This window comes from Anopheles maculipalpis, chromosome 2RL, assembly GCF_943734695.1.
Source record: "Anopheles maculipalpis chromosome 2RL, idAnoMacuDA_375_x, whole genome shotgun sequence".
Taxonomy (NCBI): Eukaryota; Metazoa; Arthropoda; class Insecta; order Diptera; family Culicidae; genus Anopheles; species Anopheles maculipalpis.
Window position 1 is genome coordinate 76,511,067 of NC_064871.1, and position 25,269 is coordinate 76,536,335.

The 25,269-nt window shown below is 41.0% G+C and overlaps 11 protein-coding genes across 11 annotated transcripts; all 11 read right to left on the reverse strand.

The window, feature by feature from the left end:
• Positions 1 to 1,557: 1,557 nt before the first annotated feature.
• Positions 1,558 to 3,162, reverse strand: LOC126568215 (zinc finger protein 32-like). Its single transcript, XM_050224657.1, has 4 exons — positions 2,978 to 3,162; positions 2,118 to 2,894; positions 1,889 to 2,040; positions 1,558 to 1,816 (listed from the first exon to the last, which is right to left on the reverse strand). The coding sequence occupies exons 1-4, from the start codon at positions 3,116 to 3,118 to the stop codon at positions 1,558 to 1,560; spliced, it is 1,329 nt and encodes a 442-aa protein (XP_050080614.1). The 5' UTR covers positions 3,119 to 3,162.
• A 712-nt stretch (positions 3,163 to 3,874) lies between these two features.
• On the reverse strand, positions 3,875 to 5,112 carry LOC126567483 (zinc finger protein 615-like). Its single transcript, XM_050223701.1, has 3 exons — positions 4,996 to 5,112; positions 4,102 to 4,911; positions 3,875 to 4,027 (listed from the first exon to the last, which is right to left on the reverse strand). The coding sequence occupies exons 1-3, from the start codon at positions 5,110 to 5,112 to the stop codon at positions 3,875 to 3,877; spliced, it is 1,080 nt and encodes a 359-aa protein (XP_050079658.1).
• Positions 5,113 to 5,688: 576 nt separating this feature from the next.
• Positions 5,689 to 6,948, reverse strand: LOC126567484 (zinc finger protein Gfi-1b-like). Its single transcript, XM_050223703.1, has 4 exons — positions 6,811 to 6,948; positions 6,025 to 6,741; positions 5,810 to 5,952; positions 5,689 to 5,740 (listed from the first exon to the last, which is right to left on the reverse strand). The coding sequence occupies exons 1-4, from the start codon at positions 6,946 to 6,948 to the stop codon at positions 5,689 to 5,691; spliced, it is 1,050 nt and encodes a 349-aa protein (XP_050079660.1).
• A 1,145-nt stretch (positions 6,949 to 8,093) lies between these two features.
• On the reverse strand, positions 8,094 to 9,233 carry LOC126568370 (zinc finger protein 37-like). Its single transcript, XM_050224835.1, has 3 exons — positions 9,068 to 9,233; positions 8,288 to 8,989; positions 8,094 to 8,227 (listed from the first exon to the last, which is right to left on the reverse strand). The coding sequence occupies exons 1-3, from the start codon at positions 9,203 to 9,205 to the stop codon at positions 8,105 to 8,107; spliced, it is 963 nt and encodes a 320-aa protein (XP_050080792.1). The 5' UTR covers positions 9,206 to 9,233; the 3' UTR covers positions 8,094 to 8,104.
• Positions 9,234 to 9,805: 572 nt separating this feature from the next.
• LOC126567486 (zinc finger protein 37-like) lies at positions 9,806 to 10,931 on the reverse strand. The gene is made up of 3 exons (XM_050223704.1): positions 10,766 to 10,931; positions 9,995 to 10,687; positions 9,806 to 9,928 (listed from the first exon to the last, which is right to left on the reverse strand). The coding sequence occupies exons 1-3, from the start codon at positions 10,901 to 10,903 to the stop codon at positions 9,806 to 9,808; spliced, it is 954 nt and encodes a 317-aa protein (XP_050079661.1). The 5' UTR covers positions 10,904 to 10,931.
• A 1,858-nt stretch (positions 10,932 to 12,789) lies between these two features.
• LOC126567487 (zinc finger protein 354A-like) lies at positions 12,790 to 14,364 on the reverse strand. Its single transcript, XM_050223705.1, has 4 exons — positions 14,193 to 14,364; positions 13,344 to 14,114; positions 13,105 to 13,256; positions 12,790 to 13,018 (listed from the first exon to the last, which is right to left on the reverse strand). The coding sequence occupies exons 1-4, from the start codon at positions 14,346 to 14,348 to the stop codon at positions 12,790 to 12,792; spliced, it is 1,308 nt and encodes a 435-aa protein (XP_050079662.1). The 5' UTR covers positions 14,349 to 14,364.
• A 797-nt stretch (positions 14,365 to 15,161) lies between these two features.
• LOC126567488 (zinc finger protein 569-like) lies at positions 15,162 to 15,915 on the reverse strand. The gene is made up of 2 exons (XM_050223706.1): positions 15,352 to 15,915; positions 15,162 to 15,281 (listed from the first exon to the last, which is right to left on the reverse strand). Exons 1-2 carry the CDS (start codon positions 15,913 to 15,915, stop codon positions 15,162 to 15,164), a joined length of 684 nt encoding a protein of 227 aa, XP_050079663.1.
• A 1,057-nt stretch (positions 15,916 to 16,972) lies between these two features.
• On the reverse strand, positions 16,973 to 18,357 carry LOC126567489 (zinc finger protein 626-like). The gene is made up of 4 exons (XM_050223707.1): positions 18,241 to 18,357; positions 17,499 to 18,188; positions 17,281 to 17,432; positions 16,973 to 17,207 (listed from the first exon to the last, which is right to left on the reverse strand). The coding sequence occupies exons 1-4, from the start codon at positions 18,355 to 18,357 to the stop codon at positions 16,973 to 16,975; spliced, it is 1,194 nt and encodes a 397-aa protein (XP_050079664.1).
• Positions 18,358 to 19,335: 978 nt separating this feature from the next.
• On the reverse strand, positions 19,336 to 20,668 carry LOC126567490 (zinc finger protein 510-like). The gene is made up of 4 exons (XM_050223708.1): positions 20,475 to 20,668; positions 19,897 to 20,383; positions 19,573 to 19,829; positions 19,336 to 19,488 (listed from the first exon to the last, which is right to left on the reverse strand). Exons 1-4 carry the CDS (start codon positions 20,610 to 20,612, stop codon positions 19,336 to 19,338), a joined length of 1,035 nt encoding a protein of 344 aa, XP_050079665.1. The 5' UTR covers positions 20,613 to 20,668.
• Positions 20,669 to 20,926: 258 nt separating this feature from the next.
• LOC126567491 (zinc finger protein 461-like) lies at positions 20,927 to 22,455 on the reverse strand. Its single transcript, XM_050223709.1, has 3 exons — positions 21,736 to 22,455; positions 21,512 to 21,660; positions 20,927 to 20,933 (listed from the first exon to the last, which is right to left on the reverse strand). Exons 1-3 carry the CDS (start codon positions 22,453 to 22,455, stop codon positions 20,927 to 20,929), a joined length of 876 nt encoding a protein of 291 aa, XP_050079666.1.
• Positions 22,456 to 23,015: 560 nt separating this feature from the next.
• LOC126567492 (zinc finger protein 85-like) lies at positions 23,016 to 24,252 on the reverse strand. Its single transcript, XM_050223711.1, has 3 exons — positions 24,076 to 24,252; positions 23,235 to 24,014; positions 23,016 to 23,162 (listed from the first exon to the last, which is right to left on the reverse strand). The coding sequence occupies exons 1-3, from the start codon at positions 24,211 to 24,213 to the stop codon at positions 23,016 to 23,018; spliced, it is 1,065 nt and encodes a 354-aa protein (XP_050079668.1). The 5' UTR covers positions 24,214 to 24,252.
• Between the last annotated feature and the right edge of the window lie 1,017 nt (positions 24,253 to 25,269).

Below are 25,269 nucleotides of genomic sequence, written 5' to 3' on the forward strand. Positions count from 1 at the left end.
CAAACTTATTCTGGAAAAGCGACTCTGGAGCGCCTGAGACCTAGAGGTGCTCCTTGATTCGATGCTGAGCTTCTATGACCAGCTGGAGCCATCGGCTTTTATATATTGGCCATCGGCTGCTCGCTCTATATCGCGTTTGGAGTCCATTCAGCGTGAATTCACCGCTACTGAGCCTCTGTCTGGTCCAGCGTACATACAACACACGCAGGCTATTCGTCGTAGGTCTTCTAGAAAATCGGATCGACTCGCCGGTACTCCTTTCTAGACTTTGGTTTGTACGTCCCACCGCGATCGTTCCGTGCCAGAGCATAACTTGACGTGGACGAACGCCGGACTCGTTTTGGCTCCTTTCATCCGTTTGGTGTAATGAGCCATGAATTTAATGTAGTCTTTAACTGTTTTGAACCTGACCTTATCCCCTTAACCTTAGCCCCTGGTCGGCGAGGTCTCCTTGGTCAGCGAGGCTTCCTTGGACGGCGAGGTCACCTTAGTCGGCGAGTTCCCTCTCGGCCACCAACTCCATCCATATGTTAATCCACCACTGACGCCAATGCAGCTTTTTTCCAAGCTTAACAATCATGCAATGTGTTACAGTGTTTTCCAAGTCATAAAACAAGTGTTTCAATGTTTAAAACAATTTATGATTTTAACTGAACGAGTAATCAAAAAAAATCTGACGGAAATTACGGCAAGAGTACCACTTTAATGAATGTTTAAAAAATGGTAAAAAATTAGGAGGTTTTTTTAGTATTGGGGCAACATTGAAGAAAATACATATCTGATTGAGATATCCAAAGCTGAGCTTTTTATAGCTCAACTCTCACTAAAATCAGCCAAAAATTTGTAGCACTCTTGCCTCAAATAGTGGTGTTGTTATTGCCCCTAAACTTATTTTATTTTTAAATTGGGTTTTTCTTGTGATAAAATAATTGTTTTTGTTTGCTGCCTTCGCAATTCGACGTCTTTTTGTCTCCACTTTGTCATGTAAATCACAGTTTTTTTTAATATTTAGTTTTTTAAATGTTTTGAGAGCTTGTTTAAACTAGTAGAAATATTATAAGATTACACACAATTTAGTTGATCATCAGAAAAAAAGATGATTAAAGTGAAAAAATTTAAATATTTTTCACAAAATTTTGTATACCTGGTCGCCTAAACTGAATTTTTAACTGAAATCTCTAGGCGGCTCACTTGCTCCAACTTCCGCTACGTCTTCTTATTGAAGAATCTAAAATTGTATATTGTTTTAAATATGGAGACACTTATACTTTGTGCTGTGAAACTTGTCTTCGACTTATTTGTACTACGTTCCATGAAAATTATTCCTTGCTTCAGAGGAACGACCTCGTACGACATTTGACATTCAGTTCTTTACAAGAGTACATTACTGAGACATTTCTTAAAAAGCTCCTGTGTTTAAGAAAACATTTTCTTGTTTGGCTCTACTACCTCGAGAGGTCTTTTGAGGCCTGCCATTACTGGCTGCCTTGACATTTTTTACCTGTAGCTGGATAGGCTGTCCCGCGTACGGATGGAGACATTATTCAGCTCAATATCTCACTCATAGCTAATGCTGGGCCCTTCCGGTTCCTCTTCATTCTCAACCATCACTTTCGGGTGCTGCTTTCTGATGTGCATGTTGAGAAGTGATTTGTAGCGGTACGTTTTGCCACAAATGCCGCATTCAAACACTATGCCACTATGTGTCATTTCGTGAATGTTTCTAGCATAACTACTTTTAAAACGCTTTGGACATTGCCTACACTGGTACGGTTGTTCCGTGGAGTGAACACGCATGTGAATCGTCAGCGCTCTTCTAAAAAAACAAAAAACAAAACGATACTAAAATAGTAATTTAATACATTAATAAAGTAACGTGACTACTTACCGCATTTTGAACAACTTGCCACAAGTCTCACATTCCAAATTCCTTACATCCGAATGAGTTCTCTGCATGTGATCAGCCAAGCTCGATCGGTGATTAAATAATCTCGAGCACACATTGCACTTGGATTGTTTCCCAATGCCATGTTTAGTAAGCTGGCACAAATACAAGATACAACATTGAGTACGATTATCTGCAAATAATGGATCCAGTTTAAGCAATTCACACTTACCATGTGCGATAGGTATGAATTATTGCTGGTAAAACCTTTGCCGCACAGTTTGCACGTTTTGCATATGAGTTTAAGATGCACAGCTTGTATATGCTTCACAAGATTTCCTTTACTGGTCATTTTTATCGGACAGTGTGGACAAGCGTGCTTCTTTTCGTTTCTATGCAGTTGCTTGTGATATGAAATGTTTGTTACCAATTTACCACACTCGCAGCATAGCACTTGCGGAGCGTAAGATTCTCTGGTTCGTTTTGTGTTAATTACGTTCGTCTTTAGTTTTTCCTCCTCTAAGGGACTGTCACGTGATGCTATACCATAACAATGTAATTCATTCTCTTTGCTATTGTATGCTCGCGGACGCTTATACTGATGCTCTGGCTCATCGTTGTCGGAGGAAGAATATTCACCGATATCAATTCTATTAGCAGAATAAGTTTCTGTTTCCTGTTTGTAGGACTTCTGGTGTCTCCTGGTGACAATATCATCTTCATCATCATCATCATCATCATCATCATCGTCACCAACATTGTCGTCATCATTGCCATCATCATCATAGTGAGCAACATCAAAATGTAAATTTAACGGATCGTTTGCATCAACCTCTAATAGTTCAACTGTTTCACACGGGATATTTTCAGCACTGACAATTAACACCTCGAGCAGCTCTTGAAATTGTGCATCATTGTTCAAGCAAGATTGACGAAAGTTGGAGCAACTTCTTAATGTTTGTGCACATCTAAAACATATCACATAATACATACTTTCCTTCGCGTTTATCTGCAAAATGAAGACACAAAACGGTAAATAACTTTAGTCAGTACGACGGTACATTCGGAACGTAGTATGCTGCTGACACTTACCTTTAAACCACTGAAACTTTCGATATCTTCGAGTGTAAGTGAGGTGTTTAGTGTTCTGGTTATAGGACGGAGCAGATTTTCGTCCTGGCACAGACAAAATCGACAGATATTTTGTACTCCTTGAGGTTCCATACCGATCATACCGTGAGGAAAGTGTTGTGATAAACAACAACACTGGAGCAACTGTCAAAAGACTGCAAGCACAACAACGCAGCTGCATCTGCAGGGAGACATTGAAAAGTGTCTAGAATTGCAATTTAAATTTAAACAAAAATATGAAAATAAAAAAAACAGAAAATTTCACAATTGGTATGCTTGAGTAATCACCTTTTGACTAAGAATTTGTAGAGGGTTCACTATAGAAAACTGTTGTTTATTTTAACTTAGATTTGTAGCAAACGATCTTCTGTTGTCCAAGTGATCACTTGACACTCTGGTGCGATTTCGGTGAAAAAAGGAACATGTTTTGCTTTTGCAAAACTAGAACATCTTTTGCTCATGGGAAAATGTAGAAGATCTTCATCATACTTCAGCTAACCATGTAGTTAAAATTATCTTCTTGGGTTAACGACTTTCTAAATCACGCCGGCCATCAAATAGTAGACTACTAGAGGTACTAGATTTGTTGGTACCACGAAGTGGCATAGTCATTCCTCACTGAGGGGGAACAGGCTGAACGGGATTTGAATCCCGGGTACTACCGTGTGAAGACCGCCACTTATGCTGCTCCTTCCTCCCGGGTAGACGGGCTTTAAGCAGCGGTGAAAATGAAAATGGCAAATTTAATGACATTGTTTCTATCTAGTTCTAAGCAATTTCTAACTAAAATACTTGGTATGAAAGTTAACATCAAAAACCATATTTCGTTCTTGATTAGTCTACACAAATGGAAAACATTTATTGTTGCTCTGTATGTCTTTTCCTGCCACATAATTCATTTCGGGCAAGATTGTGCAGTCTATTGAAATGGTCTCTTAAATACACTTCGTTTACGAACGTCTTGGAACATGGCTTGCATTCGAAGCTTTTTCCTTCACTCTGATGTGTAAGCTGGAAGGAAAATGGGTGTTTAATTTCACTGCTCAAACCGCTGCACCTACTACCGTCGCCACTCGCTCACTTACCATATGATATCGGTACGTTTTGTGATGGATGAAGCCCTTCCCGCATATGGTACACGTTTTCCCAATCATCTTCATGTGTACGGTTTTGATGTGCGATGCTAAGCTGTTTTTCTGTTTAAATTTTTTCGGACAGTGGGGACATGCTTCCGCACAATCCTCTTGATGGTTGACCAGATGAGATTTAAGATGTTGCGTCTTTAAACCACACTTGTCGCAAAGATGTAGTTTTCGTTGCCCGGATGGACGATCGTTTTCAAACCAGCTATCGTCCCGCATGGTCGAATTGGTAATTTCGCTGCAGATTACACCAACCATTGGAATATCACCTTTGCGTTTAATGAAGTGTGGTGGTCTTATGTTCTTGTAAACATTATCGGGTTCCTGTTCGTCGTCATCGGACAAGGATTCGCCGGCGCGTATGTAGTTAGCAGAGTACGAAAAGGTGTCGTCGTTCAGGGCCTCTGCGGTACTACTGTTTGTGCTTATGTCTTCCAGATACTCCTGGATGTACTCTTCCTCGTACAAGATCTCTTGCAAACTGTTTGTATCACAATCCGTTTCGCTGGGCCCACATTCAACGGGTTCTACTTTGAATTCGTCGTGACATGTCGTGGCCTCGCCCGCAATTTCACTCTCCAAGTATTCTACCGTCTCTTCACGTGTAGCTTCCGCGCTAGCAACTAGCATAGCGCAAAGTTCGTGGAAAAGAGCATCATTGCTTAAGCAGGTTTGTCGGAAGGTGGATGCGATTTTCAGTTTGTTCGTACACTCCAGGCACATGGCGTACGATGGTATGAGGTCATCGTTTATCTGTAAAGTATACCGAGTATGTAGATCAGCAGCTTGCTGATCGCAGAAGTTTTGGTTTTTCACTTTACTCAACGCGTTTCTTACCTGAATACCGGTACATAGCAACAAATCCTGCATGCTAACTGCAAACTCGGATAAACTTTTCAGAGGAATTAAATATGCGTCGTCTTGGCCCAAGCAGAACCGACAAATACTAAACATTTTCGGTTGCAGCGAAGTGTACACCACCAAACGACGAAGAATGATTGTTGGTAAACAACATGATCACCCCTCAAATGTCAAGCATGTTTCATTGAAGATGTCTCACCCACACATGCATACACAGCACGTGCTGCACGTTAATTCCATTCGAAGACGCTATCGCTCTGCCTCTGAGTATAAACGTTTCGGAATTAGAACCAACATAAAACAAATGAAAAGATTGGATACGCAGTGTTATAAAAAATGTAAAAATTCTTGTTCATTAACACGAGATCTCAATTCTGGATTAACGTCCCTATCGATACGACTTGACAATTGTACGGCTGCTATTTCGATTTATTACTAAAATGTCTGGATAATTTGATGTATCTCGTATAACATGTTTCTTTTCACGGCGCATTTATTAGATCGACCTAGTTTGTTTACCATTCCAAGTGATTTTTCTTTATCAACCAAGTAAAAATGCTCTCCCTATTCCCATGTTCCTGCTCAACTGATGCATTTTTGAATCGACGATTTTGCACTTGCTGGCTTGCTTGCTTTTTTGTTGTTTTGCACCACACAGAAGACTGCTTTTTAATCACTCTTTGCAAAATCGGCCACACAGGGCCGGGATCGGTACCGTTTTCTGCAATGAAATGTTACCAAATATTATACAAATGTTATTAACTGCTATTTTGAAAGTTTGTTTACCTACCTTCCAATCTTCTCCCCCGGTCCCTTTTGGCGAACTTGTTTGCCAGCATTGTGAAGCCTGTTAATGTGATCCCTTAAGTAGATGATATTACTGAATGATTTGGAACAATCCTGACACTCAAAGGATTTTCCTTCATGTGAGAGCTAAAGTCAAAATAAAGTGATTAATTAATGATTAATCCCCAACATGGATGCACAAAGCTTCGTCATACGTACCATGTGATATCGATACGTTTTGTGGTGAATGAAGCTTTTATCGCATATAGTGCACGTTTTACTAACGACTTTCATGTGCACTTGCTTAATGTGTTGTGCTAAATTAGCTTTTTGCTTCATTTTAACACCGCATTGTGAACAGCTGTAAGCAGCTTCTTTGTGAACTGGGACATGGCTTTCAATATGCACAACCATTCTGCCACATATGTCACAAAGGTGAAATTTTCGCTTGCCGGGTACATGTCTCCAAATGGCTGGTTGTGGAGGTTCTGGATTTAAGCTGCTGTTCCAATCAACGCGTTTCGAACGAACTTCTGGTTCAGTAAATAAAATCTCTCCCGGTTGGATATAGTTAGCGGAGTACGAGAAGAGGTCTGTTTCGGCATCGTCTCCAACCCAAGATTCCTCTGGGCTTTGGAAGAGTGTAGACATACATAAATTCTCGTCAAAGCTTTGCCGGCTGTCGGGCTCGAGCTCGGGCTTCTCTAAACTACTGATCAAGGAGAGTAGATCGCTATCCATCGAGTCATCCGATAGTAATTCGATCGTTTCCACAGTTGGAGCGCTGGCGTCCTTAACGCTCGCCTTGAGAACGGTGGATATCTCATGAAAAAGCGCATCATTGCTCAAACAGTTGCTCCGGAAGGTGATGGAGCTTTTCAGTTTCGTTGTACATTCTAGACATAGGAAGTACCATGCTATATTTGCTTCGTTTATCTATAAAATCGGCAACGACACGTTTGATTAAGCGATGCAATGCGGTGATCAGAATTTGATGCATCTTACCTGAATGCCTGTTAATAGTGCTATATTGTATATGTTGGGAGAGAAGTCCAACATATCCTCTAAGGGAATAAGAAATTCTTCGTCCTGGCACAAACAGAAACGGCAAACTTGCAATATTTCGTCCGGTTCGTTCTCCATCTCTAGGAGCAATGAGTATATGATTGTTGGTAAACAACAATCCATGATTTAACTGTCAAAAGCTCCAGATGCCTAGTAGTGATGGGTCATACGACTCTTAACAGATCGACCCGGAGCTAACAAAGCATATGGTCATCTCGAATCCAATAATAAAAATAAGACTCGCACATGCTTTGCTCCTTCTCAAGTGTTTTCTGCTGTTGCTGACGTTGCTGTCGGGGACTTTGCCTCATTTGCCAAGGGCACGCAAATCTAAGGACGAAAGTAAAAAGGTAAAACTTCCAGCTTTTTGCTGCAAGTAAACAACCGAATGCAATAAGAAAGAATCCATGGATTCCAGGCAAAGCTTGTCTACGTTTGGACTGGTAAACTCAAAAACGGGACCCAAGCTCGTTGATATTAGCAATACGCCTCGAACCGCACCGGGTCACTTATGGATGAATATCATGAACGTCTAGAAAAGTTGTCACGCACATAATTTCCAAAAATGATTTGACGAACAACACACCTATTTCTTTGAGAACTAACTGCAATCTCATACCTGTCAACATAACGCATTTTAAAACATGCACATCAGCTATTTTTTCCTTCATATTAAATTGACTCAAATCTGCTCTTGTTTTCTACTTATTAATTAATTTATATTAACAATTGTGCAATGGGAAACAACGAACATTGATAAGGTTCGAGTCCAAGCCCTTAGCATATTGTTCCAATTAACGGAATATTATAATAATATTTTGGTACATGTCACGTGTGTACGCTCCAGTTTTATTTCAAGCTGTATGCATTTACTTAACATTTTACCGACCGGCCGCTCAGCCGCAGATTCATAGGAAGAACATTTCGTTGTAGCTGGAAGGTGCTGTCGGTATGATGTACGCACGAGTCTGCCTCGTTTCGCTAGCTTCATGGAGGTGTTTTCTCACCACCAAAACATTCGAGCCAACCGCTGTTCGAGTAACGATCGAGTTCACCTAAAATTGGCCTTCTAAGAAATCGTTACTACCTTTCATCTTGAACACCCGGTACAGAAGCATCCGATAATTGAATTCAGTTATGAAAAAATGTGATTTTTCAGAAGTACATTCAAGGAATCGTTCTAGCCACTAAATAAGTCATGCTTGCCTTAATACGACCTCAACCATACTATGGTTCATTTTTGCTTCCTCGCGATATTGTGAAGTCGATTGAAGTGGTCCTTTAAAGCATTTGAGTGGCTGAACGTTTTCAAACACGACTGGCATTCAAATACTCTTCCCTCGTCCTGGTGTGATTTCTAAAAAATGAAAAACGAAAGTTTATCGCACCGTCCACGTGCTCTCATCACAACTATTACCATATGATATCGGTATGTTTTATGATGCACAAATCCTTTGCCGCATATTTCGCACGTTTTGTTGATTGTTTTCAGGTGAACCGTTTTGATGTGAGCAATTAGGTTGGTTTTTTGCTTCATTTTTACGGGACAGTGTGGGCATGCTTCTGTAATATCGTCCTCGTGATTGATTATATGTTTCGGTATGTGCTTTACGAAAATACCGCACACGTTGCAAAGGTGTAGTTTTCGCTTTCCACGCTGTCGCTCGTATTTGACTGACGGAAAATGGGAAGTGTTTAGTTGGGTGAATATAAAATCCTTCTCATCAATATCCTCTTCGTCCGAAACTAACGTTACACCAGGCTCGATGTAATTGGCGGAGTAGAAGTGTGCATCTTCCCCTGGCGCCGTTTGCCCTTTGGTTGTGTTCCGTGTTTGCTGACGATATTCAGTGCGCTTTTCTGTGTGTATGCGTTCTCCGTAGTGACTTTGGCTAGAAACTGATTCGTCGTAGCTATGTTCCGCACGATTCTGTTCGAAACTATCGTAATCCATTTCTGTGGGTTCGTGCGGTGCGCTTTCGGCACTTGAAACCAGCATACTGTGCAGCAATTTAAAGCGTACATCATTAGTTAAGCACAACGATCGAAAATCGGTAGATATTTTCAATTTGTTTATACATTCCAGACACACTGTGTACGATAGGTTTGTCGGGTCGATCTGAAAATGAGAAGTATAATTGAATTTCCCTCCAATGTTTTCCTTGACTATGGTGCATCGAAAACATGCGCATCACACCTCAATCCCGGTGAATCTTTCAATGTCTTCGATTGTTAACAGTGTGTGCAAGGTTTTCACAATCGGCAGCAGAAGTTTCACGTTCTGGCACAAACAAAATCGGCAAATAGTCGATAATTCTTGCGGTACGTTCGCCATCGCGGTTGAAACGCGAGTTTGTTGTTTACAGCGTCATAGACAAGAAATGTCAAATTCCGTCCAGCATCAACAAACACCGTCATCACACACACATACAGACCCATCAGTGCAGGCAGCTTGATGTGGAGAGTTTGAGCTTAGGATATGCGTTTGCTTTCGTAAAAAGTATCGGGATTTGAAACTAATTTCGCTACAAGCTTTTTGAAAACTCGACAAAATACCAGTTTTTTAAATAACGAAACGACGAGGCTAACTGAAAAGTTATTATCAATAGTTTATTATTAAGAGCTTGAGAAACGATTTGGAAACACTCATGGAGCTATTAGATATTTTGTTGAAAACCCTACAAAGAAATCAATTTTGAAGGCAACCAAACCATGGCCTATTTAGATTCACTCTGAAACCAAGCCAACGGTTTTAATTGTACCTAGTGTAAAATATTTGATTCCATCATAAACACACTTTTGATAATATTGTTCTTGAAGCAATATCTGCATCTGTTTAGCGAGAGTGCAATGATAATTTTGTATCTAAAAGATGCCACAATAGTCCTAGCCACTGGTGAGCGAACCTAACTCGGACCTTATCAACGTTAACAACTCATGCCAATTTATAGGCGATACTATGACACTTTTTCATATGTTGCTCAAGTCCGCTTGGATGGATAAATTGTTTAGAGCATTCCTTACACTCGAAAGTAGTTCCTTCGCTTTGATGGGACCGCTAAAAACGAGAAGAAAAAAAATCATTTAGTATAGCACATGCGGCGTAGTTGGATTTTGCCCTTACCATGTGATATCGATACGTTTTGTGGTGAATGAAGCCTTTACCGCATATTTCGCACGTTTTAGTGATCATTTTCATGTGCACTGCTTTGATGTGTGAAACCAAACTATTCTTTTGCTTTGTCATGGTCGGACAATGGGGACAGGCGAATGTAGGTTCGGTGGCATGAGTTTGGTAATGATACGACAGGTCCGTGGCCCATTTGCCACATGCATCACAAAGGTGCGCTTTCCGCTTCCCGAGCTTTTTCTTTGCACCGTAGACAACTGGATAGCAAGGATTTAATCTGGTGTTCTTGTAGTCCTCAGGATCGCTATCCTCTTCCTCCGAACCTAAGCTCGATTCCCCAAGCTCGATGTGGTTGGCCGAGTAGTGATGGTCGTCTTCAATTGTTATTATTTCCTCCATTGGTGATTTACGTCCTTGCATTGCAGCGTTTAACATTTCTCGATTGCGAGCTTTGCCAGAAAAGGATCTGTCGAAGCTGTCGCAATCCATCGGATCATCGTCATCATCAGAAGTATCTATACATACTATGGGTACGTGCGGTGTGCTTCGGGCACTTGAAATCAGCATACTGTGCAGCAATTTAAAGCGTACATCATTAGTTAAGCACAACGATCGAAAATCGGTAGATATTTTCAATTTGTTTATACATTCCAGACACACTGTGTACGATAGGTTTGTCGGGTCGATCTGAAAATGAGAAGTATAATTGAATTTCCCTCCAATGTTTTCCTTGACTATGGTGCATCGAAAACATGCGCATCACACCTCAATCCCGGTGAATCTTTCAATGTCTTCGATTGTTAACAGTGTGTGCAAGGTTTTCACAATCGGCAGCAGAAGTTTCACGTTCTGGCACAAACAAAATCGGCAAATAGTCGATAATTCTTGCGGTACGTTCGCCATCGCGGTTGAAACGCGAGTTTGTTGTTTACAGCGTCACTGACAAGAAATGTCAAATTCCGTCCAGCATCAACAAACACCGTCATCACACACACATACAGACCCATAAGTGCAGGCAGCTTGATGTGGAGAGTTTGAGCTCAGGATATGCTTTTAATTTTGAAAACTTAGCAACCGGCGTCCGTCGTCTACCTTTAGTAATATCTTTTATTTACTTAACAGCTATTTCGCTTCTTTTGATATTCTACGATTCTAATGCTCTTCTGTAACTTCAACTACGTTTAGTTTCTACTTGTGGAGATCCCAATCGAGTGTGAATTTGTGATGTTGTTATCGAAATTTTCGTTAGGCGACAGAAATCTCTGCATCTTGATGGGAATCGCACTCAATCAATAAGGTTTTATAAGTGGCATTTTTGGGCCGTCACGAGGGATTAAAAACAATAAGGTTCACATCAGCGTTCTCTTTTTGAAATCGCTTTTTGAGAACCTAACGCATACTGCATCTACACACACGAGGTAACGGTCAAAAAGCTGAAATCGCAAATTTGATTTTTATTTTTAATGCCGCGGGCTACGAAGGATTTAAAAATTAAAAAACAGCGTTTTGTGATTGTTTGTGACATTTTCTCGCTTTAAAATCGCCTTTTGAGAACCTGGCGCATACACCAAGTTACACGAGACAATGAAAAAAGGCTGATATTTGACTAAGTGTGTCAGTTTTCCCGTTGAGCACGACCTTAAGAAACTATTATTTTCTCATCGACTAACACGCTGCTTCCCACTCGGGCTCTATCGCGATCAGAGCTTCCGGCAAGCAAGTATTTCGTCTTCGTCGCATTTATCATCAATACAATTCTTGATGCTTCACGTTTTAGTCGGGTGTACGCCTCACACACCTTCGCTGTCGTCTTGCCCACGATGTCAATGTCATCCACGAAGCCAAGAAATTGAAGAGACCGGTAGAGAATCTGGGACAGGGTCTTATAAGCGGCATCACGGACTGAAATGGCACGATGGTTCGAGCATTTTAGTCTGTCGCCCTTTTTGTAGACTAGGTGATGACGCCCAGTTTCCACTGCTCCGGTAATTCTTCCTATTTCCAGATTCTCGTGATCAGCTTGTGCATTTCGACGGTAAGCCTCTCCGGTCCCATCTTGAAGAACTCGGCCGCCAGTCCATCACTACCAGCAGCCTTGTTGCTTTTAAGCTGCTTGATGGCGCTGCCAATCCAGAGATGGCGGAGGCACTTCGTCCTCTGCACTGTTTCTGTTACTGATGTTGTTGCTGCTGTTGGCTTGTTCTGTTACTTGCACCAACCACTCCTGTCTCTGCTCCGTTCAGGTGTCCTTCGAAGTAGCACTTCCACCTTTCGATCACCTTCCGCTCGTCTGTCAGGAGATTTCCGTCTGCGTTCCGGCACATTGCGGTTTTAGGAACAAATCCACTCAGTGCCTCTTTCAACCTCCTGTAAAACGAGCGGGCGTCCCCCGACTTTGAGAGTAGGATGGTATTGGTGATATCCAGGTGTTGCTAAACCGAGGTGAGTCCTGGTAAAAGGTTCTACGAATGCTCATGTGCTTGGAAGAGGCAAAATTGATAAGCCTATTTATACCTTACGACCTCCTTATCGCATGATTGATCCTTTCTCGATGATTAATCCTTTTTATGCTCACGCAACTACGATCATGTGATCTCATTATCGCATGATTATTCCCTTCTCGCATTATGCTCACGCACTTTATCTATCTAACGCATCGCCGCATTCTCATGCACCTACGCATTGCGTGTCCTGTCCGACTCTCATGTTAATCGCTTAGCTCTCTAACTTGAAATTCTACCTAACCCTTAACATCGCCGATCTCAAGTGATGGATAAGAAGCTATCTTTTTAATCTCCAGTTTCTGAATTTACTTCCGAATGCATTTTTCTCGTATGCATGCTCAGAAGAGATTTGTAACGATACGCTTTTTTGCAGATAGTGCACTCAAACACAACTCCACTATGGGTCAGTTCGTGCGTTTTTTTAGCAAATCCACTTTTGAATCGTTTGGGACACACACTGCATGCATAAGGTTTGTCCGTAGAGTGAACTCTCTCGTGCACCCTGAGCTCCTGTCTGCCAAAAAGGAATAATAATTACATAAGAATTTATGCTTTAGCCGATGTTGAGGTAAAGAGCTTCAAGACAGCCAAAATACGTACTTGAGTTTAAACTGCTTGTCGCAAGATTTGCAGCTAAAATTGAACTCATTGCTATGGAATCGTTTGCAATGGTCTCGCAATCCTCCCGGATGATTAAATTCCTTGCCACATTGCGTGCATTTGTGTGTATCCCCTATATCATGTCGGGAACGCTTAAATGTGTAGAAAAAGGTACGATCAATAATCGGTACAACACACATCGATAGTCGATAGTGATTCAGGAATCCGCTTAAACTCACCATGTGAGATTTATAAGTATTTTTATGCGTGAAACCTTTCCCGCATATTTCACATGATTTGACTATTTTCTTCATATGAACTGCTTCTATGTGCCGCCAAAGGTTGGAATAATCAACCATCTCCACCGGACAGTGCGGACAACAACGTTTCGCCTCCATTGTATGACTTTGCATGTGGCGAGACAGATTGTTTACCATCTTACCACAGGTGCCGCAAAGCTGTTTCTGACGGCGGGCGCTGCAGGATCGATTTGAATCGGTGCTTTTCCTGTTTTTCACCCGCGTTATACTTTTGGTTAGCGTTTTTGAATCCGTGGGATTGTCCACGTCCGTAATACCTTCGGTTGGCGTTTTGGAATCCGTTGGATTTTTATCGCGTCCAACGTCTTCGGAAGATGAGACTGCCATGACTTCTTCATGCTGCTCATCACTACTGTAATGCATACCGTCAGGTGTTTGAGGCTGTTTGTCCTGCACTTGGATCGTTGTTTCGGTTGCTTCATTTTCTTCAACTGATATGTTTCCATCGATTTCTACTATTTGCTCTACCAGCTCCATCTGTTCCGTGTGCTGATTTTGGGGCAGGACAAACTCAATAGCCAACGTTTCCTGCTTTACATCGTAATCGCATGATTCATACTCTACGTTGGCAAAGAGCTCTTGAAACAGTGTATTGTTGCTTATGCACGAGTCCCGGAAATCGACCGACTTTTTCAACTTGCATGTACATTCGAGACACATCATGTAGAAAGATGTTTTCTCTGGGTTAATCTGCAAAGTAAGAGCACCATATAAGATTACGGGGACACCCTTACAATCTGAAGCAACTGGTAACCTCCTCTGCCTTACCTCAATACCAGTAAATCGTTCTACATCTTCTAGCTCAAGTGAAGCGTTCATCGCTTTACTAACTGGGATGAGCATTTTTTCGTTCTGGCTCAAACAAAACCGACAAATATTCGATATTACGGGCGGAACGCTCTCCATTGTGCACTGAACATGCATTTGTTGATATACAACGATGCTGTTGTTGTGAAAACTGTCAAAAATATGTCATCGTAATTATAATCAAGGTATTTACAAAATCTCTATAATTACCTTGTCATCCATAGCGGAAGATGGAGCAAGAGGGCCGCCTAGTATTTTTTAAACTAATTATTAGTAAAAATTCGGTTATTATGTTATTAACACCAAATTTCATTAAGATTAGTGGAATTTTCTCACTTTTATCAACTTTTTTCTATTGACCAACAAAACAGAGTGTAATCTTGAAAAACTCAGTGAACACAAAGAAACAAAATATTAAAAACAAAAAACTGTGAATTACATGGCAAAGTTGAGACAAAAATACGTCGAGTCATGCAGACAGTTAAAAAAACCTTTTGTTTTATTGTTCACTAACACGAGATCTCATTTCTGGATTGGAATTCGTATCCCCAATGATCCTACTAGTGATTAAATCACACAATCAGGTTCGTATTTTTTTCATTAGCAGTTCAGAGAGAAGCACGAAGTTGATAAGCGGAATAGGTTCAAAAAAGGGTGACCAAGGGCTAGAATGAAATCGGCAGTGTGATCCGTGATCGAAATAACACACGTGAACTGCTAGGTGCCCAAGGAAACGATTCCTAATATCAGTAAGAAACTATGTTCTGGTCGTTATGATAATATTTTTAAAACCCAAAAGAGGAGGAATCAACCAAATTAACCCCTAGCATGTTCTGATCTGACACTCCAGTTTTACATAATTTTCGATGATTTTCTCTAGATCTTCTGACCCAGTATTGATGGCACTCTTGCCCCAATATTTAATTTTTATTACACACTCTTTGCTATACTATGAACCTTTCTAACGTGTACCTCCAATCCAATCGAACGGAAAAACGTTTTTGAACACACTTTACACTCGAACGATTCTCCAGCATCCTTGTGAGCACGCTAAAACGAAAAACAAGGTAGGTTCACAATTCACAAACAAAGAAGAGAAAAATCGCACTCAACTACTTACCATGTGATACACGTATGTCTTGCGGTGAACAAAGGTTTTACCACACAGGTGGCACGTTTTACTCACTACCTTTAAGTGCACAGTCTGTATGTGTTGCACCATGCCACTTTTTTGCTTCATTTTTACCGAACAATAGGGGCACGCGTAGGTTGGCTGCGGTTTGTGTACTAGTGCATGGGTTGGCATATGTCCGACCATTATACCGCATACGTCGCAAAGATGATACTTTCGTTTGCCGGGCTCACGCTGGCATCGCTTCGGCTCACGCTGCGGTGGCCAATAGTAGCAACTCCAGTCAACGAAGCTATCACCGAAATAAACATTATCCGTATAGGATTGCTCTCTAGGGCTGATGTAGTTAGCGGAATAGAAATCGTCTTCGCCGTTACCTTCTGTAGTTTTTAGGGCTTTGGTGCTGATATTTGCAACGCAGAATATGTTTTGTGGGCTATTTTGGATGCATTCGTCAACGATCGGTATTTCCTGGCACACACTGTTTGCGACAGAACCGATTTGGCTGCTGTTCTCTTCCTCATCGACTGGATGGTCCTTGAAGAAATCCATTGTCCCCTCCGCACTGATCGATGGTTTAATGGATTCGACATTTTTCTCTTGAGTTTTCTGAACAGTTGCAACCACCCATTGCTCACGAAAGACCGGATCATTGGTAAGGCAGTTTATCCGAAAGATGGCAAAGGTATTCAGTGTTGTAGAACATTCCAGGCATACAAAGTACGAATCTAGCTGGTTCACATCTATCTACAATATCAAGAACAATTGTTGTAACAAACATACCTTCGTGAGGGTTTTTTTTATCAGTATCTCCGTCTTTACCTGAATTCCTGTGTATTCCACTACATCCTGGATGGTATGTTCAGCATCTATTGAGTCTGTGAGCAACATCAACGATGCTCCATCGTTGCACAAGCAAAATCGGCATACTTTCAGCATTTCTTCCAAGGCGCTCGCGGTATTCTGTACTGCACGGGATTTGTTTGTTTACAAAGCTGTTGGACGCAGTTGTCAAAAATAACAGACGCATCGAAGGAAAGAAAACACAAGCCAATTACTCTCACTCACACACTTCTAAGTACAGAAGAAAAATTAGCGGGAAATATCAAATTCAAGAGAAGCTGATTTTCCAACAGGTTGTTTTAAACAACATACGCCCCTAGGACAATGAATTTTGGTTGACCAGATGTACTGTACTTAACGGTACAGTCCCTTCTTTTTAAGCCAAAAGTTAATGTCCTGTCTGATCCATTCGTCCCGTATTTTGATGTCCTGGAAGGTTTTTTTTATTTGAATTTTTTTTAGGGGCCCTAACAACGACGAGCTGTGCAATGAACTCACTATCTTACAGCGAAGTAGACTCGCCTGGGTATGGGATGGCGGGCTGGTTTCCGTGTCTTTTGGCCCGCTGCATTATTCTGTCCGTTCCCGGTATTTAGAGTACTTTTTCTGTTAGTTTTTCGGATACCTTTGTTGAGGTCATTTTAGCTTCACAATTTCATAATTCGTGTGTACATCTATTTGGTGATTTGCCTTTAATGTTCCAAAACTTCCTCATCGTGTCGTATTGTATGATTAGCTCCAGTCCTCGATTACAAGGTGCATTTCATTATCGTTCCTGTTCATTCTCGTGCATACTTAATTGGTGATTTTTTCGAACATGTATGTTGAGCAAAGTTTTGTAACGATAAGATTTATCACAGTACTTACAGCTAAATACAATGCCACTGTGCGTAAGCTGATGCGTATTTTTAGAGCTTCTACTTTTAAACCGTTTTGGACAATGCTTACAGCAATAGTACTTTTCATTGGTATGTACATTCTCGTGTGCCTTCAAAGCTTGCCTGGTACAGTAGGGAAAGAAAAACATTAATAAAACTTCGATTATATCTACACGTTTGCGGTGGTCAATCTTACTTCGTTTTGAACATTTTGGCACAAACGCCACATTCGTAAATGCTTTCAGTGGTATGAAATCGTTTCATATGATCCCTCAGACCGCTAGGATATTTAAAAAGCTTCGTACACATTTGACACTGGTAGGACTCTCCAATGTCGTGCTGTGAACGCTGCAAAGAAAACAAATGATTGCCCGTTACAGAATACTACATCCGAGCAAAGCTCATCCAACTTACCAAGTGGGATTTGTAAGTGTTTTTGTGCGTGAATCCTTTGCCACACAAGTCACAGGTTTTAACGATTGTTTTCAGATGGACCGCCTTGATGTGACGCATCAAGTTGGCGGGATGCGTCATTTTCGTAGGACAGTGTGGACATGTGTAGTTGGTCTCCTTCTTGTGGCACGAAATGTGCAGCATTATGTTTGTCACCATCTTTCCACACATATTGCAAAGTTGCCGTTGCGTATTAACACTCCTCGACCGAGCGGTGTTTTTTAAATCGTCTGGAACGTTTGCTGGATCCGGTTCTGCTTCGTACGCAGGATGATTGGAATATTGTAGCGATGCTTCATCGCTGTCGCTGTCGTTGCGAATGTAACCTTCGTGAGATTGTTCCGACACAAAATCGTTTGTAGAACAGTAATCATCCTCCTCATCCACCTCATTATTATCCAACTCAACGGTTGGTGTTACTGGTTGCTGGGCCATTGGTGGTGTGCCACCGATGCTATCAGCTTCCAACGTACCGTCGGACATCACATCAATTTCTACCGATTCTAGTTCTAATTTAAAAAACTGCATGTTGCTAAGCTGCCGGAAGTGGGAATCATTGCTTAGACAAAGGTCTCGAAAGGCGCTGGAACTTTTTAGTTGCTTGGTACATTCGAAGCAAACCGAGTATGTGTCGAACTCATCCGCATTTAGCTAAAATCGAAACATTAAGTAGAAATGAAAGCTTAGGGGAATGGTAACATACCTGTATTCCTGTCAATATTTCTACATCATCGATCGTTACAGAAGAATCTACTGATTCCGTGAGAAGGCAAAGACTATTTTCGTCATCGTTCAAGCAAAACCGGCAAATGGTGATCATTTTCTTTTGCTGTAATTCGTCCGCTTCCGCGGTACTGAAGCAATAAATTGCGTTACAATAAAAACAAAACACGCAGCCCACAATCAACGATCGCAAAAACATCAACAATTAGAAATGTCACAAACACAGGGTGTATCTGGAGTTTGACGTGCTGGGTAGTGGTGAAAATTATGAACGAACATGATGTAACTGTTCCGCTCCTTTACTGGGAGTGAGCATGTAATTAGGTTAAAAAAAAAGTGCCTTGCAGTTCCAGAACGAGGTCCCAAATATTGGTGGAAAAAGTTCCTTAGACAGTGTTCCAGCCGCTGCTAGGTGTACAATCATTTTTCGATGTACGTGAATAATGGGAAATCCCGAGAAAGTTGCTATGTATACAGAAACTCTCCGCTATACGCCACGCGATATACGCGTGGCAGAACGATATACGCGAATTCACTGTGTAAATCTCAAGCGCTGTTTTTAATTTTGTTGAGACGGACAGACTTTTTTTTATTAAAATCGCAATCATCAGTATTACAAATATTTCTTTACTTACATCTATTTTTACCAAAAATCAATGTCTAGAGTTCAATATTACTCAAGGATGCTATCGTTAAACTTAACTGTGTATCGTACTGAGATGCACGAAAAACATAAGACTTCGTAGTATCCTGAGAATAATCATTTATAACAATAAAATAAAATGTTGCACACACCGTACAAAATCCTACTATCAAATCTGTTAATCAGCATAGTCAGGAGTGAGATTTTGCAGGCAGGGTTAATTATAAGTTAGCACATGAGCATACTACACCAAGCATAATTATAATTTTTGAATGAACTCTTGAAATTATGATGATAAAAGAATTTATAATAAATCTTACCATAACAAACCGGTGCACACTACCTTACACATCACATGTAGTAGGATTATTTTCATACATTCATTCAATATTTTTTCCCATGAACCGAACCAACCGTATAACTGGCTGTCGCTCATACGTTGGATGGGATCTGCGATCCGATTATCTTTGAATTCTTTGCTATGCTGTGGAACTTTTTGAAATGATCTTCTAACCCACTGGAACGGCTGAACTGTTTCGAACAGACCTGGCATTCGAACGATTCGCCCGCGTCCTGGTGTGTGCGCTAAAATGTAAACCAAACCGTCAAATACATACATTCCTTGGCTGAGTGCGGAGGAACCGGCAACCCCGCGCAACAGGTACTTACCATGTGGTACCTGTACGTTTTGTGATGAATAAAGCCTTTGCCACAGATTTCGCACGTCTTGCCGACAGTTTTAAAGTGTACCGTTTGTATGTGCTGCGATAGGTTGCCTTTCTGCTTCATCTTTACCGGACAGTGCGGGCAAGAATATGTGGCTTCCTCCTTATGAATTAGCACATGGCTTGGTATATGATGTACGAATATACCGCACCAGTTGCAAAGGTGGAGCTTTCTCCTTCCACGAAAACGGTCCTCTATTACTGGAAGTAAATGTAGTATTAAAGATCAGCATTCAGCGACGGGTTGTTGAACACACCGTGCACTTACCTTTGGGCTGTTTCTTAGATTTTTTGGTTGTCGATGGCTCGAAATAGTTGGCGGGGAATTCGTCATCGTCAGACAGCGATTCGCCGGGTTCGATACGGTTAGCAGAGTACTGAAAATCATTCACGTTTGATAAATCCTGCTCGCAATTGCTTGCTATCGTATCGTCCACCTGGTACTCGTGAATGTACTCTTCTTCGTAGGAAACGTGCGAATTACTTTTCGGCGTCAGTGGTTCGATAGAAAAAGTGATGCCAGATTTATCGTCGATTTTCTCTAAATCCTTTACACCTTCCTCCTCGTCGAAATCACTCTCTAGGTACTCGATTGTTTCACCATATATGCTTTCAGCGCTGCTAGCCAGTACGGCACATAACTCGTGGAACAGTGAATCATTGTTCAAGCACGTATAGCGGAAGGCGGCCGAGTTTTTCAGATTATTGGTACATTCCAAACATAACACATACGATGCATCGTCATCCGCATTCAGCTGTAAACAAATTAAAGATCAGCTGCTTGCTGCAATGATGCGCTTACTCCGGGAGGTGCTGCATCCCCCTGGGCGGGATTTTCAAACCAACCTGTATGCCAGTGAATCTTCGTACATCTTCGATTGAGAGCGATGAATCCAATATTTTCGCGATGGGAAGAAGATACGCTTCGTCTTGGCACAAACAAAAACGGCAAATATTGTATATTTCGCGCTTGATGCTCGCCATCCTGAACGGCAGAACGCATCCGAGAAGTTGTTGATAAACAACGCTGCCTGTAAACGTCAAACTTAGCTGTCACGCACACTGTTGTAATTATTTCTTGAAATGCGCGCCATCCTTGACAGGGTGGTGCAATTTGGCCTGTATAAATTGTTGTGTGAATATTTTTTTATATGATTTTTTATTAAAAGTACTCACTAATAACACAACTTGTACGAAAGCATGCAAATTCTTATTGGTGATTAACTTTTTATACATAAAAAGGTATTTCTCCGGCTTGCGACGTAATGTCAGGAGCACTGGACATTTAGCACTATGGCCTAGACCCTAGGCCCCAGGCCACGAGAGATTTCAAAATCAAAATTTCAGGATCTTATGAGTGTGTATGAAATATCCTCAATTTGAAATAATTTTTTTGAGAATCTGGCACAACATAAACAACCTAGGCAAAACAACGGAGAAAAGGCTGGAATCGGAATTTTGAGATTTTTTACAATTTCGCATCGATTCCAACAGTTTGAAATTACCCGTGGCCCGTGGCCTATGAAATTAATTCACTATTTCAATCAATGCTATCATTTCTTGTTTTTATCTCTTCATTAACGTCTGGGTGCATTTTTCTTATATGCCCATTGAGCAGATATTTGAACCGAAACGATTTTTCACAAATCGAACATTGGTGAAATTTACCCTCATGAATGATTTCGTGCGTTTTTCTGGTCCTTCTAGTTTTGAATCGCTTCGGACACTTCCTACACTGGTACGGTTGTTCGTTCGTATGGACGATTTGATGTTTTTTCAGGTTTTCGCTGCAAAAAGTGATAAAATGCCATTTTAAAAAATATAACTTCCTCGTTCGTTGCAGCGGCCCGAGGGTTGCAATAAAAAAAATAAATAAATCTCACCGCATTTTAAATATTTTACCACAAGTCTCACAAGCAAACACCTGTATGTTGTGATATCGTTTGTTATGTTTTCGCAGCATACATGCGTCCGAAAAGCTTCTCGAGCAAATGTGGCATTCGTGTGGTTCTCCGATCCCGTGTTCCCTGTACTGGAGACAATTAAAAAAAACTAATAAAATATACAAAATCATACAGGCAATCATGTTGACGAAAAACCAGCATACCAGATGCGACCTGTAGGTCGAGTAGTGGGTGAAACCAATGTTACATGCACTGCATGTTTTTACCGCCATCCTCAAATGTATAGCTTGTATGTGGCGTGCAAGATTTGATGCATGTTTAATCTTGATGAAGCAAAACGGACACTCATTGTTTTGTTCTGCAGTGTGGATTAGTTCATGCGATGGGAGATTGAACACAGTTTTACCACACGTGTGGCAAAGCGGGATTTCCTGGCGCCGTTTGCGGGTTTTCTCCACTTCGCCAGGTATATCCCGGGATCTTGGTCTGCAAAGTTTTTTAGCTGAATCTTTCCTTTTGCTTGGCTCGCTAAGGAGGCTGTCGTTTTGAGGCAGATCGAGTCCATCGTCTTCAGAATGCGGTTCACCCAGTTCAATGTAGTTGGCAGAATATTGCTCTTCGTGTATTTCGGTCAAAGATGCCGACGTGTTCTGTCGACAGACTTCATCGTTTTCCACGATCTTAACAGTTAAACTTGTATTATCATTGCAAGGTTGTTCTTTCACCTCATCTACCTCTTGATCGATTGATGCTGCATCGTCGTAAGTGATCAGTTCTATAGTTGAATTTTCAAGCTCAACAAATTCCACTTGCAATGGATCCGTTTCAGCATCGTGTGCATCTTTTGCTGGTGCGATAAACACTTGCTTGATGCTTGTACGCGTTTTCCGACACAGTTGTTGGAATATATAGTTATTGTTCATGCAAGATTTTCGGAAAGCAGCGCACCTTTTAAGTGTTTTTATGCATTGAAAGCATATGGTGTGTGTATTGCATAGGTCCTTATCGATCTGTCGAGCGTAAAACGAATACTTATAGTTGGAGAGGCCAACCATCGAAACAGAAGCCATACTCACTCGAATTCCAGTAAACAGCCATACAGTTTTTGCTGTTAGCGAAGGGTTTAAAACCTCGGTGATGGGATACAACGATATTTCATCCTGGGACAAGCAGAGACGACAAACTTTGAACATTTTTTCAAGACCGACCAAGTCGTCCGAAATTTGCAGCGTAGTGAACTTATTGGTAAACAACGTATAATTGTCAAAATGCTCTGATGACACTGGGTGGTTCTAGGGGTGTCGCAATGTTGCTGAATTATTTGAACCATTTGAACTTATCAACGGTTTTTAATACCTCAAGTAGTTTCATTGACGACATTTATCAGATTCCAGAAGAAAAAAATAAAGCTGCATACGAGTACATCCAAACTCGAATTTAACTGCTTAGCCTCGCCATGTATTAAACATTTATTCGATTTATTTCATTCAATGCTATGCTTCAATGCTCGTTTCGGTGGCTTGGTCAAATTATGAACTCTTTTACTATGGTCGCTCAGGCCGTAAGGTTTGTTAAAGGTTTTCCCGCATACTTTGCATTCAAACGCTTTACCATCGGATTGATGACCAAGCTAAAAGTAAGAAAAACATTTGTTGTTACAATTTCACATTGCTTATTTGTGTGTTTTGTTGTGAATACTTACCATATGATATCGGTAGGTTTTGTGGTGTATGAATCCTTTACCGCATATATTGCACGTTTTGCCAACCTTTTTGAAATGTACCGTATCGATGTGTGCTTTCATATTTGTTTTATCTTTCATTACGACTGAACAATGAGGACAGCTGTAAAATGTGTCCGGGAAGTGAATCTGCATATGTTTTTTGATATTGTGGCTACGCACACCACACACGTCACAAAGCGACTTCAAATACATTTTTTTTACACCATTGCATGTCCTTAAGACATAGTTGTCGGGGGTAAATTTAGACAAATCTGGCAATTCTTTTGCGTTTCGTTTTCTTTTCGCCTTTTCCGACGGGTCCGGTACATCATCTTCGCTGATCTCAGAACTATATGGTTCGCCAATCGCGATGTAATTTGCACTATACATTTCATTGCCTTCGTTGCAACTATCGGTGCAACTGCCATCCTTCTGCAGCATGGTTACCTCTTGCCTGCTAACTTGTTCTAGCAGTATTTTTACCTCTTGGACAAAATATTTCTTTTTTGGTATAGTTTCCTCGTGAAATATGTCTTCAATACTACTCAAATCCGTCCCATCGTCATCACTATCCAAGCATATTACGGTCTCAGTGTCTTCAGGATCTGTGCATTCCGCACTGGTGACCAGCATCATGAGCAATTCTTCGAAATGAATTTGATTGTTGATGCAATTTGTTCGGTATTCAATCGACTTTTTCAGCGTGCTTGTACACTCCATGCATATCGCATATAGCGTACAGTCATCATCGGTGTTTATCTGTAAAATGTTGGAAACATTTTATAACCTAGTACGTTTGGTACGGTACAGCTGACCTTACCCGTATTCCGGTATATCGTTCTATCTCGTCAGGCGTGAGTGTGGAATCCAATGCCTTCATGATGGGCTGCAGATACTGTTTGTTCTCGGACAAACAAAACCGACAAACGTTCAATAATTCTTCTAAAAGATTCGCCATTGCTAGCGAGTTTACGCGCTGGGCGCTTTGGATTGTTTGTTTACATTATACATTGAAATGCGTTCGACAGTGGTCGCTGACAGTAGGCGACGAGCGAAAAGACGCACACAGCGGAAGGTGCTGAACAGCGATGTTTTCCAGGGTGGCCATGATGTTTGTTTTGTGATGATCATCTTCAAAAAATAACAAACATGTTGCAAAACATGATAATTTTGTGAAATTCTCGTATAGATTCTCGCCATTTAGTATATTCTTATATTCTCATATTCGCCACCGTCATTGTCGCTTGTATGCACTTTGAGATGTGATTTGTAGCTAAATGACTCATCGCAGACAGTGCATTTGAAAAGTGCGCCTCTGTGTGTCACGTTTCGCTCTTGGGCTTTTGAAATGTTATGGGCATTCCCTGCACACGTACGGTGTATCTGACGAATGCACACTGTTTCGTCAACAGATACATCTGCAGTGATTTTCTATAATAACTTTTCTCACTCTTTTATCTCTTGTGGAGCCTAGAGTGGCGGACTTGTAGAATCTGCACGAACCTTATGGTTCGCTACGATGGATCGAAATTGAATGCTAACCCAAACTCTAATCGTATGCATGCAAACAAGGACGATCTTTTACGACTCTTCATACGATGATTCTATTTCCTAGCGACCTATTTGACTATTTAATTTATTCTGTATAATTCCTAGTATGTACAGACCAACTATTGGCGGGTTCTCAATTGATTTGAGGCAGGTGACGGCTAAAACAGTCGAGAAACGGAAGTCGATTTTTATTGCTGGACAAAAAGTTGAAAATGATGAAACGCTCCCTGATTACTGATTATAATCGCTCATCTATCTTTCCTACTTCTGGAGAAACGAGTGTTGTACGAATTTTTTCAATGCAGTAGAAACTGACAAGAAAAAACCAAGATTTTATGACCGAGTCGATTTATCGTTGCAGGAATGTTTTTTTTTTCTAAATGATGAAGAATGTCACGGAAAAAATGGAAAATTTAATGAAGAAAAAAAGAACATACACACACAAACACTTTTCGCCCTCACT

Coding starts and splice junctions, on each gene's coding strand:
- LOC126568215 (XM_050224657.1), bottom strand. CDS start 3,118: ATGATCGGTATGGAACCTCAAGGAGTACAAAATATCTGTCGATTTTGT. Junction 2,041..2,117: donor ATTCATACCTATCGCACATG/GTAAGTGTGAAT, acceptor TATTTGTGCCAG/CTTACTAAACATGGCATTGG. Junction 1,817..1,888: donor GGCAAGTTGTTCAAAATGCG/GTAAGTAGTCAC, acceptor TTGTTTTTTTAG/AAGAGCGCTGACGATTCACA.
- LOC126567483 (XM_050223701.1), bottom strand. CDS start 5,112: ATGTTTAGTATTTGTCGGTTCTGCTTGGGCCAAGACGACGCATATTTA. Junction 4,912..4,995: donor TGCTATGTACCGGTATTCAG/GTAAGAAACGCG, acceptor TATACTTTACAG/ATAAACGATGACCTCATACC. Junction 4,028..4,101: donor AAACGTACCGATATCATATG/GTAAGTGAGCGA, acceptor TTTTCCTTCCAG/CTTACACATCAGAGTGAAGG.
- LOC126567484 (XM_050223703.1), bottom strand. CDS start 6,948: ATGGAGAACGAACCGGACGAAATATTGCAAGTTTGCCGTTTCTGTTTG. Junction 6,742..6,810: donor CACTATTAACAGGCATTCAG/GTAAGATGCATC, acceptor CCGATTTTATAG/ATAAACGAAGCAAATATAGC. Junction 5,953..6,024: donor AAACGTATCGATATCACATG/GTACGTATGACG, acceptor TTTTGACTTTAG/CTCTCACATGAAGGAAAATC.
- LOC126568370 (XM_050224835.1), bottom strand. CDS start 9,205: ATGGCGAACGTACCGCAAGAATTATCGACTATTTGCCGATTTTGTTTG. Junction 8,990..9,067: donor AAAGATTCACCGGGATTGAG/GTGTGATGCGCA, acceptor TCTCATTTTCAG/ATCGACCCGACAAACCTATC. Junction 8,228..8,287: donor AAACATACCGATATCATATG/GTAATAGTTGTG, acceptor TTCATTTTTTAG/AAATCACACCAGGACGAGGG.
- LOC126567486 (XM_050223704.1), bottom strand. CDS start 10,903: ATGGCGAACGTACCGCAAGAATTATCGACTATTTGCCGATTTTGTTTG. Junction 10,688..10,765: donor AAAGATTCACCGGGATTGAG/GTGTGATGCGCA, acceptor TCTCATTTTCAG/ATCGACCCGACAAACCTATC. Junction 9,929..9,994: donor AAACGTATCGATATCACATG/GTAAGGGCAAAA, acceptor TCTCGTTTTTAG/CGGTCCCATCAAAGCGAAGG.
- LOC126567487 (XM_050223705.1), bottom strand. CDS start 14,348: ATGCATGTTCAGTGCACAATGGAGAGCGTTCCGCCCGTAATATCGAAT. Junction 14,115..14,192: donor AACGATTTACTGGTATTGAG/GTAAGGCAGAGG, acceptor CTTACTTTGCAG/ATTAACCCAGAGAAAACATC. Junction 13,257..13,343: donor ATACTTATAAATCTCACATG/GTGAGTTTAAGC, acceptor TACACATTTAAG/CGTTCCCGACATGATATAGG.
- LOC126567488 (XM_050223706.1), bottom strand. CDS start 15,915: ATGGATTTCTTCAAGGACCATCCAGTCGATGAGGAAGAGAACAGCAGC. Junction 15,282..15,351: donor AGACATACGTGTATCACATG/GTAAGTAGTTGA, acceptor TTTTCGTTTTAG/CGTGCTCACAAGGATGCTGG.
- LOC126567489 (XM_050223707.1), bottom strand. CDS start 18,357: ATGATCACCATTTGCCGGTTTTGCTTGAACGATGACGAAAATAGTCTT. Junction 18,189..18,240: donor AAATATTGACAGGAATACAG/GTATGTTACCAT, acceptor TTTCGATTTTAG/CTAAATGCGGATGAGTTCGA. Junction 17,433..17,498: donor ACACTTACAAATCCCACTTG/GTAAGTTGGATG, acceptor TTTTCTTTGCAG/CGTTCACAGCACGACATTGG.
- LOC126567490 (XM_050223708.1), bottom strand. CDS start 20,612: ATGGCGAGCATCAAGCGCGAAATATACAATATTTGCCGTTTTTGTTTG. Junction 20,384..20,474: donor GAAGATTCACTGGCATACAG/GTTGGTTTGAAA, acceptor ATTTGTTTACAG/CTGAATGCGGATGACGATGC. Junction 19,830..19,896: donor ATCTAAGAAACAGCCCAAAG/GTAAGTGCACGG, acceptor ATTTACTTCCAG/TAATAGAGGACCGTTTTCGT.
- LOC126567491 (XM_050223709.1), bottom strand. CDS start 22,455: ATGAACAATAACTATATATTCCAACAACTGTGTCGGAAAACGCGTACA. Junction 21,661..21,735: donor CGACCTACAGGTCGCATCTG/GTATGCTGGTTT, acceptor AATTGTCTCCAG/TACAGGGAACACGGGATCGG.
- LOC126567492 (XM_050223711.1), bottom strand. CDS start 24,213: ATGGCGAATCTTTTAGAAGAATTATTGAACGTTTGTCGGTTTTGTTTG. Junction 24,015..24,075: donor AACGATATACCGGAATACGG/GTAAGGTCAGCT, acceptor AACATTTTACAG/ATAAACACCGATGATGACTG. Junction 23,163..23,234: donor AAACCTACCGATATCATATG/GTAAGTATTCAC, acceptor TCTTACTTTTAG/CTTGGTCATCAATCCGATGG.